Genomic DNA, 10,810 nt, shown 5'->3' on the forward strand with positions numbered 1-10,810 from the left:
TGTAAGGAAGAGGTGACTGACCATTGCTATGTGTATGCCAAACCATAGGATCCTGCCTGTTTAGTTAGATAACTATGTATCTTCTTGAGTCTTAAACCAAAATCAGTTTTGTACCACTAAAAGAGTACTGCATATTATGAATAACATAGAATGCACTTACTTCTCTTTATACAATATAAAATTCCATGACAAATAACAGTAGAATGCAATATGTAAGTAGTGTGTTCATTTTCTCCGTGACTGGAATGTTTAAAACTGTGATTTTGATTGAGAGTACAGTTTTGAATGGAAACTGTTTCCAGCCACTAAATGTTTATTATTGTACAATATATTTCAAACCCTCTGGATCCATAGACAAGTGATTTTTACAGCATTTGCATTTTTTTGTCAGTTTTTCATCTGTTTCAGAAATAATCATGTATTACAACATACTTCTTCCGGCTTCTAACATCATTTAAGACATACATTTAAAGATATTTTAATGTAGAGTTGAGTAAAAACTTATTGCACAGTTTCACTTGCAGAAGCCTTAACATTAAAAACACAGACTTTTAGTTTTGTACCTTTTTGTGAATAGCCAACACTTCATTGAAACATGCCACAGATGTTGCAGAGGTTTTAGTTCAGTGTCAGATCTAGGGGTCATATGTTTCTTTTAGCTTGTTACAAAGATACTTGCATTCTTAAATTACTTCAGTTCATTTTCCTCCAGTTTTCAAAATATACCTGTGAAAGTAGCTAAAAATGTTGTGACAGTTAAATTCTTAGTTTTTTCATTTCATAAAAGTAATGAAAGAATTGTAAAAACCACATGAAGATGAAATAACAGGGTTTTAAACGAATTGCACAGTAATAAAATTTTCTGATTGCTGGTAGGTTTTATCCAGCATTACAGTATATGTCGTAATTTAATTGCTTAACATAGTACCGTGGGGAAAAAAGGTAATACACCACTTGGGAAACAGTGTCCTTATAACACTGAAAGTGTTCAGTCTAATATTGTTGTCCAATCTATTTTCATTATGGATGAGGGCATGAATAGAATTAAGAGAGTGTGTGTGAAAAGAGCATGATAGCAAAGGATGACAAATTTTGAGATTCTCTCAGCTGCATTTACGCTGAGATTGGAACATGTTTAGAAACAGTGTTGACAACATTGTTTGTAGCTACTGCTTGGCCATCTGTTTGCAACATATTTAAAACATGAAAACAGCTATCCATTGCTGTGTTGGAGCAGATCAAAGGACACAGGATTTCTGGCCTGCTACCACTAAATGTCACTGTATGGCACCAGTGTTTTTATTCCATAAACTTCATGTATCAGAGTACAGTGATTGTGTTGCCTAATAATGAAGTGGGCAAGACAACAGAGTTTGAAACTTACTACACTATATAAGACTGAAGAATACCTCTGTAATGTGTGAAGTACGCACTACAAAATGCCAAGTTGAAACAGAACCAAGAAATTGTTGCTGTGTTTAACAACGGCTGCCATGACTTACAAAAGAAAACATTATATAGGGTTATCTTTGAGACAGAATTGAATTTATACAAGAGGTTTAAATCAAGGTTTAGAGTTCAGTAAGGTCACCCAGAACCCTGGGCCAGGGGAGACGTACCAGACAGGATGAGAAGGCCCGTCTGGTAAGTTTCCCCTTACCTGGGGTTCTGGGTGACTTTCCTGAACTCTTAACCATTGTTCTAAACCTCTCCAGTTCTTTTCCCATGACCCTTCTTCCTTCCCATTCAACACTTCTGCCAGAAGAAGGAGCCGCTGGGTCCAAAAGATTGCATAAGTAAAACCTTTCTAATATGTGTTTTTTCCTGCCGCCACTTGGTGAGTAGATTTCTTATCTAACCAATTGCATAATACTGAATTAAAGAAAAGCTTCAAAAGGAATTCCCCATTGCTGAACTGAAGTGTAATACAAGTATTTCTCAGGAATTGCTTTTCTAAAATTTGCATCTTTCTTTGAAACAAATGTCTCTCTCACATGTGTTAGAATTTCAAAGTCGATTGGTGACATCCCAGAAAAAGTTAAAAATTTCAGATTCAGCTAATGAAGCATATCAGTCACTCCACCTCTCCCATAGTATGTGTCATCCATCAATGACGACTACATCTTTGTCTTTTTTTACTTGTACACTCTAGGAAAAAACACAGTGAAGGAATTATCTGAATGGGACAGAAATTGTTGGATTTACATTTACAGACAAACAAATGGTTACAGTTTCAGAAACATTGGATGACTTTTCAAGAGTAAGAGCTTCACAAATTGAGAATGCTTCACTTGTGGCCCTAATGCAAGCAGTTATTCAGCTTCCCATTGTTGGATGTCGTCCTGAAAGGGATATCGTGCCAAATTCTGCCCAATTGATGCATTAGATCATCAAAATCCTGAGCTGGTTGGAGGGACCTCGGCATAATGCTCCAAATATTCTCAAGGTAGTGTTTGGCGAGCATGAAGAAAAGCAGTAGAAACTGTCACTATGTTCAAGTGGGCACTAGCTTGCTGAAATGTAAGCCCAGGATGACTTGCCATGAGGGGCATAGAATATCACCATTGTACTGCTGTACTGTAAGGATGACAACCAGATGGGCCCTGCTATCAAAAGGAGTGGCACCCCAGGCCATAATTCTTGGTGGTCGACAGTCCGGTTGTTACCCCACCTCTCTCTTGGGCAGCCCCAGACATGTCTCTGCTGATCATCGGGGCTCAGTTTGAAGTGGGTCTCTTGACAGAAGACAATTGTAGTCCATTCAGTGAGATTCCATGCCGAAGATGTGTCTAGAGGTGCCATGTGGGATTAGCCGAGCGGTCTAAGGCGCTACAGTCATGGACTGTGCGGCTGGTCCAGGCGGAGGTTCGAGTCCTCCCTCGGGCATAGATGTGTGTGTTTGTCCTTAGGATAATTTAGGTTAAGTAGTGTGTAAGCTTAGGGGCTGATGACCTTAGCAGTTAAGTCCCGTAAGATTTCACACACATTTGAACATTTTTTTGTGTAGAGATGCTCCAGTCAGAAATATCGTGCATGGGGTAGTAACAAGCTACAAAAAACCTGCCACATTTATAGTGTCCTTTAATTCATCTGTTTTGTCAGAACACACACAGGTTATATTTTTGTTCTTGAAATGTGACCTTACGTCACCTGTCCCATGAGATACTTCACATGTTGCCACTATGGACATACCCCAGACTCTTGCAACATATACTGTGTTTATCACATAGTCTGGAGCTGAGGGTATTGTAAACTTAAAAATAAAATATTCAAGAAATGCCATGAAACACATTAGTTATTCTGAAACTAGAAAAGTATGTCAGGCACAGGGACCACTAGTATTTGTGTAATTTGTTTCTGTGACCAATAACAGCTTTTCAAAAGAAGATTCTCCTACACAGACAGTAACATCTGAATCTGGCTGCAGCAGTTGTGTCTTTAAATGTAACTGCAAAGCAGATGTACTGAGAAATTGATGAGCTCCTGTACATACGCAAAAAGTTGTAACAAGAGTGTGCTACAACTAAAGGTTATGTCCCTTCAGGCAGGAAAGAAACAGCTAGTCAGTGGTTCTCTTACATCACAGGCTCCCAACATTGTGTGTCTGAAAAGCAAAATCGGATACCAAGCCCTCTGGTAATGTTTCTTTGGCACTAAAAGAGAGATCAGATGAAGACCAACTAACAAATGACTTGGGCATTGAAGGTTGTCTGAAGGAACTGTGTATTCCCTCAAACAACCCTCCATGCAACAGCCAAGTCACCAAGGGGGTAATACAAAGTGGCTGTTCAAAACCAAATACTTCCTGTAAGATTGCTTCAGTTCTCTAGTGGTATTTAAATGTGAACAGAAATCACATGAAGTAACTGATTCTTCCTTTCTGGTAGCCCCTTACATTTTTTTCCTCCAAATAATGTGTCTAAAACATACAGGTAAGCCTCTATTAAGTGGCCAGAGTTCCATAGAAAGGACTATTTCATTAGGTAAACAGCTTCAGTGTTGAGGCCTCTCCTGTTCCTTATTTATATAAATGATATGCCCTCTAGTGGTATTATGGTGACTCTAAAATATTTCTGTTTGCTGATGGCACTAGCTTCGTAGTAAAGGATGTTGTGTGCAACATTGGCTCGGTTTCAAACAGTGCAGTACGTGACCTAAGTTCATGGCTTGTAGAGAATAAACTAACGCTAAATCACAGTAAGACTCAGTTTCTACAGTTTCTGACACAATTCAACAAAATCTGATGTTTTAATTTCACAGAACGGCCATGTGAATAGTGAAACTGAACAGTTCAAATTTCTAGGTGTTCAGATAGATAATAAGCTGTTGTGGAAATCCAATGTTCAGGATCTTGTTCAAAGACCTAATACTGCCTTTTTTACTCTTGACTCTTGTGCAAAAAGGTGTGCAGTATACTGCTGCATCCATTTTCAATACGCTACCACTCGGATTCAAAAATCTTAGCAGTAATCCACGTGCTTTCAAATCAAAACTGAAGAGTTTCCTCATGGGGTCACTCCTTCTGTTCTGTCGAGGAGTTCCTTGAAAAATTAAGCTGATTCTTATTGTATTGTTGATTGCATTTACTTAAACTTATGGACTGACTCTTTTCAGGTTCATAAACATTTATTTTTATCTGTTATTACTTTTATGTTGTAATTTCATGTACTGACACATTCCATGACCTTGGAGATTTGCTCCTCCGTTTTATCCTACGGAACTTGATGTGTAAATAAAATAAATAAAAATATACATATCTTTGTCCATTTTCTCTCTTATTCCCACAGTCTTGCATGCAGCACCCAAGCACTCCAGTCCTATGACATTGTGGCTGGTGACACTGCTTTCAAATGTGATCTGTGCACCCACATCCATGGAAAAATCCATAGGAAAAACACCTTATTTATACTGCATTCACATTGCTCTTATAGCTGCTTAGCCATCCTTTTTTTAACAACCATACCCTTTGGATTTTCCATCCATACTCGCCTAGATATTTCAGGCTGAAGTCCCCTTAAAAAGTGTCCAATGCTCTATTCTCAACCTCTTCCAGGATAACTTTGTCTGCCTCTTCACATCCCATTAACTGACAAGTCTGAGCATTTATTTTTGTGACACTGTTTAGAAAACTGTTTAGTCATTGTGCTTTTGCTATACTCCACTGAACTGCACCTGAGGAAACCTAGTACTGTTTTGTTTCTCATCGTGCTGTAAAAGTCCATCCTTAAGCTGCTGAAATGTACGTGCATTATTCAGTTCCTCGTGGTACATTATTTAGGTTTTCGCCTCACTTGCTTACTGTAGTCTGGCCATCTGCCATAGTATCTTATCCATCCAGACGTCTAGCTACGTGGCAGCTTCAGTGTCACCTTCAAATGCCTACACATCTTCAGTTGTCTTGCCTGAAAAGGAGTAGTCAGGCCAGCAGCAGTCAAATCTAACAAAAGTGTGATTGATTATATAGAGTGAACCTTTCCCTACCTTCGATCCAGCTGTTTCCTTGTGTATCTGTGTGTTGTATGTTGTCAACTACTTTGTTGTTTTAAAGCTTGAAATGCCTGCAGTGAACAGTCACCCTATGTATGTGACTGTGAAATTGTGAAAACCCTTACCAAAAAATGACAAGTTAAATGCACACAATACAAAAATGGACAGAGCCACTAAAGGCACTCTAAAATATCAACAACCGATACTTTCAGTCTTTGTGTATAGTCATTTACCATTTTGACTGTGAACACTGCCATGCACAGTGACCATAGTGCTGGCAAATACTGCATTTAACAGGCACTGACTGAGTACAAGACATGTTGTGCCAAACAAGTTGCACTGCGTATATCTTACTGGCCCCATGCCAACATAGTCTTCCTCAGTAATATCTTTGAACTGAGAAAGGTTGATAGGTTTCTCAGCCTTCACAGACTGCTCTTAATTGCCTGTGGCATTCCAATTTTCTAATCATGTCTTTTCTCGAGACCAGAGGGAGGCAACAAAATATTAAATCTCCTCACCACACTATTATGATTATGATGATGATGATGATAACTAAGACAATGATGACAACATGCAGTGAACAATTCTATCTCCAAGGTCTAGGGTGTCTGGTCGTGACCCCTATGGAGGCAAGTGGATGATGTTGCTGGTAGGTCAAGATTAAGTGTGATTCCTTCATCTGGACATAGGTGGAGGAGTAGTGGTGGTGGTAGTTCGAGTCAAACAGTCAACCATCAGTAAAACATCCCTGGTTAAAAAAGCCTTTTATTCATAGCAGTTGCAGTGACAGAATCGAAGCTGGAGCAGCTTTTAAAGGAAATTAGTGCATCAAACTGTGGTAGTGTAACAATGGATTTTCCAGAATGTCTTTCTTCATTTACTGTTGCCATAAGAATAATTGTTATATCACAATGGCATAAATCAGCAAATTAACATTCTTGATATATTTTTGTTCATAGTAGAATATTTCAGATTAACTCTGTTGTGCCAAATAGTTTGCGTCTAAACATATAGTAGTTAGATCTCTGTGTTGGAGATTCAACTGCATACATCTTTGTAGCATCAGTATCAGCAGCTAAAAATGCAGTCTTACAGTAAACTTCTTGTAGCCACCGTTTATTATCTAGTTTGTGGATTATGCGTACATAGTTTGGCAGTTATTGAAAAAATAAAAATTAAGTTCAAAGTACTGTGGAAAAATTACAGTGAATATTTTTCTTGAAAATATGCTATTTTGCATGTGACTCGTCCCTTACTGCTGGTACACTATCTTCAGGTAAATGTGGATACTCTACCATTGCCACATTCCTGTGGCCAATTTGCTGTTTGTGTGTTTCCTAGCCCTTTCCTTAGCAGCTAAAGGTCAGTAACTTCCAACCTGTTGCTTCTAGAAAGTAACACAAAACTGGTGCAGCGGGTCTGCAAATGTGAAATTTAGCTTTTTTTTTTTTTTTTTTTTTTTTTTTTTTTTTTTTTTTTTTTTTTTTTTTTTTTTTTAAATCCATGAAGTTGGAGGTCTGCATTAACCCTAATAATCGGGCGCTTGCTGTTCTTCATTGTGTTGTATTCAGTAATCTACATTAGTTGAATAATTATGCATTTAGATATGTAATATTAAAAGGAAGAATTATCTTCATTAATTTGTTCTGAATCTAACTTTGGTTCATAAAGGAGTAACAAACACAAGTAGATAATTGTTTGATTTTTCCTGATACTTAAGTTGGCCAAGTATGTAGACATCGCAGTAAGTTAAAAGATAGTATGTGGATCTTTCATGATGGAAGAACTTTGATAACAGACAAAAAATTGGAAACAGTCAATAACCCACCCTAGTCTCCTGTAACTGTTTGGAAGTGATACATTGCTTAGTATGACATTTGTCATTAATCTGATCTGTGTAATATGTAACTAATTTTAGTTGTAAATACAGTTAATGTATATAACATTAATTTGTTTATAGACTGGTGTGTATTCCCGGAAGGAGGACCAGAAGGAACATTCCAATTTAGATCATAATCCCCGGGATTTCCAACCTACCCATGAAGATCTAAAACCAAAGTATATTGTAAAAGATGTAATGGAAGCAGTGGAACTAATTTTTGAGCTGGAAAAATTCCATTAACTTACAGATTGGTATTGATGCTGTTAAATCATGCCTTGAATAGTCTTCCATGTGGTACAAATTTGACCCAATACAATAATTGTTTTGTAATGAGGTCTTCCAAGCTACAAAAATATTATTTTGTACATAGTTATTTTAGAATGAATCACAAAAATAAAAAATTTATGTAAATTATTTGTATATGTACATTTGGTGTTGACTTGAAAACATTTTATACAAGTGTGCAAAATGCATGATATCAACAGTTTCGATCATGCATTCAAAGTGTGTGACATTCCATCTCAGATGTTGTACAGGCTTTGAGCTTATCATGCTTTACTGGGTCTAGTGTGTATCATGAGTACTCCATTCAAATCAAACTGTTACTGCCAGAATAAACTGCAGTGGGTAACATGTTGATGACAGTGGCCACTGACAACTGCCGAACAGTCATACTGTCCAGTAGAACCACCTATTCAGTACAGGGTACAGTACCCATCACCTGACACCTATACTTCCGTGCATTGCATTTCACAAAAAAAAAAAAAAAAAGAGATTGTCATGAATACATAACCTTTGCAGGCCTGAATTGTGGCATCAGTACATACTAATGACAATGTACATCATCCATCTGAAAAGTTCTAAAACTGAGTTTGATTGTGTTGTATAAACAGAGTAAGTGCAGTAGCTATGGTGATAACTTGAACTAACAAATGTAAGCAACAGATGTGCATTCAACCACTCGGTTGTGAGCAGGCAGTATTAAGTAGTGGAGATGCAGCTGTAGTGTATCAGTGTTGTGTCACAAATTACAACGGAGCAAGGAACTGAACATATCTAAATCAAGTGTTCTACGCATCCTCCAGAATATTTTGAAGAAGAGGAAAATGTGTGCAAACTTTGCCCTGAACAATGTGACTCCCAAACAAAAATGACGACTCATCGACACTTGCCGCAACTTGTTTCAAATGCACTATACAGACAATTCTTTTCTGAAAGAAACCATCATGGGTGGCAAGACTTGGTGTTATCGATATTATGCATTTTGTCATTTTGTGGTAGGTTCATAAGTTCATGATGGTTCACCAAGGCTAAAGAACGTGCAAATGTTATGTGTGAGTTGAACAAAATCTATGAGAAGGGCTATTCTGACTGTTTCACATGCTTGTATGAACATTCTACGTGTTTTACTCAGATGGGGGGAGACTGCATAGAACACCTAAATCATTAAAAGCAACATCTTTAACTTATCTCTATATTTTATTTTATTTTATTTATCCAGTCTCGGAACTTCATGGACTGATGGGGTGTGAGTAAATTGAAAACTGTGAATTAATGCAATTTGCTGATAACAAGCAATAGAGGTTATTACGTAGGGAATGTTCACATGAGATGAAATGGACGCTGTGATACACCTGCCATCATCTCTCATTGGAATACAATGCAGGAATGTATTTTCACTTTATGTGCCCCCTAACTGCTTAGTACATAACAACTTCCGCACCATTCATAGACAGAAGGTGCACATAAGTTTCTTCTCTAAAAGTAATTGACAACTGTGGTGACAACAAAGGCAGCCATGCATGGAATTAAAATAATAATAAATGTAAATAAATGAGTGTCATACGTGGTTTAGAACTGGTGCTAGGTGAGCATCAAATTTAAGCCCTTAGAAAATATCTTGGACTATTTGGAACAGTGGGCGGAACATAGCAATCAGCATTTCCAGTGTTTGATTGCTGTGTGGGAACTAATTTTAAATTGGTAGCCTTAGATGGATATGGTATACCTGAAGGAACTTGAGGACTCTCTTCCTGGGTGAACTAAGGCTTCTTCTACAAAGGCTTCTTTGTAAAGACAAGACGCCATATTAGTGTGATGTGTTGTGGAATGACCAGTTTTTTATCTAGTGTGCTTAATCAGGCCTGAGAAGTCAATTTGGTTTCACGAAATTACGTGAAGTTAGCCCCAACTTTATTATTATTATTATTATTATTACTAATAATAATAATAATAATAATAATAATAATAATAATAATAATAATAATATTGTTAGTTACAGACAATTTCCCTTGTCAGTTGGTTTGTGGGATTGAAGGCACCAGACTGCTAGGGCCATCATTCCCATTTGTCAGTCATGTCAGATCCAAACTTATGATTCATCTTAAATGACCCTATCACCAATGAGACATCATATGCCTGTCTTAATTCTAATCTTTGGGTGTCCATACTAACAAGAATTTAAGTTGGTGAAGGAAAAAAAAAAAAGCTTGTAGTGTTGTAAACAATTCAGATGAAAAATTTTTCATTTTGTGTTCTTTAGGGGTTATAAAACGTGTTCTGAAACTATTTCTTGAAGTTAATACAGGAGGTAGACAACATCAAAACTAACATATTTAGTTATGGAAATTCCTGGCAGATTAAAACTGTGTGCCCGACCGAGCACGTGCTTCGGTAGCTCAGTTGGTAGAGCACTTGCCCGCGAAAGGCAAAGGTCCCGAGTTCGAGTCTCGGTCGGGCACACAGTTTTAATCTGCCAGGAAGTTCCATATCAGCGCACACTCCACTGCAGAGTGAAAATCTCATTCTGGGATATTTAGTTATGTTCATAAGGTCCATGATGGCAGAAACAATTAATATATAAGGTAGATTAGAATGCTAATTACAGCAGTGACATTCACAGAAAATTCTCAAATGCACAACCATTGTTCTGTAAGCATACAGTACATCTTTTGACCATTAATTGTTGTGTTCGTTTGAAGATTCCAGGCATGTATGCAATGGTGCCAGTAGTGACAGCAGTTCTGGCGATGAAGTGTTCTACTGTTTCCACAATGGTTTCATACGCCAGGTGCTTCATATTCCCCAAGAGGAAGGAATCCAGACACATGGTATAAGGTAACCTGGGTGACCAGGTCAAAAGACACCGTGGCCAATTCATAGATTCCAAGGTGGCTCTCGGATGATTCCTCACAGCAGTGCTGAAATGGGCTGGTGCCTCATCATGCTGGAAGGACATCCTTTGTCTAACATTCAGATGCACATCCAACCAGTACAGCCAGCCATCTGTACACCCAGCAGGTTTGAATGTCGGTACACATTCCCAGTCAGTGACACTGTCACAACAGTTCACATCAGCACCACTAACAAAATGTTCTCTGACAGTACATGTTGATTTCAGAGACCATATGTTCCTTGTCGATTTTTTTTTTTTTAATG

At 37.8% G+C, this 10,810-nt stretch overlaps 1 protein-coding gene across 1 annotated transcript in view; it reads left to right on the forward strand.

Annotated features, from left to right (window-relative positions):
* The window catches only part of LOC126297638 (haloacid dehalogenase-like hydrolase domain-containing 5), a 97,488-nt gene extending 89,702 nt beyond the window's left edge, over positions 1–7,786 (forward strand). The window contains exon 7 of the mRNA XM_049988663.1: positions 7,451–7,786. Within this exon, the coding sequence (XP_049844620.1) occupies positions 7,451–7,612 (162 nt within the window). The 3' untranslated portion in view covers positions 7,613–7,786. The remainder of the gene's footprint in view (positions 1–7,450) is intronic.
* The last annotated feature ends 3,024 nt before the right edge of the window (positions 7,787–10,810 follow it).

Source organism: Schistocerca gregaria, chromosome X, assembly GCF_023897955.1.
Source record: "Schistocerca gregaria isolate iqSchGreg1 chromosome X, iqSchGreg1.2, whole genome shotgun sequence".
Taxonomy (NCBI): domain Eukaryota; kingdom Metazoa; phylum Arthropoda; class Insecta; order Orthoptera; family Acrididae; genus Schistocerca; species Schistocerca gregaria.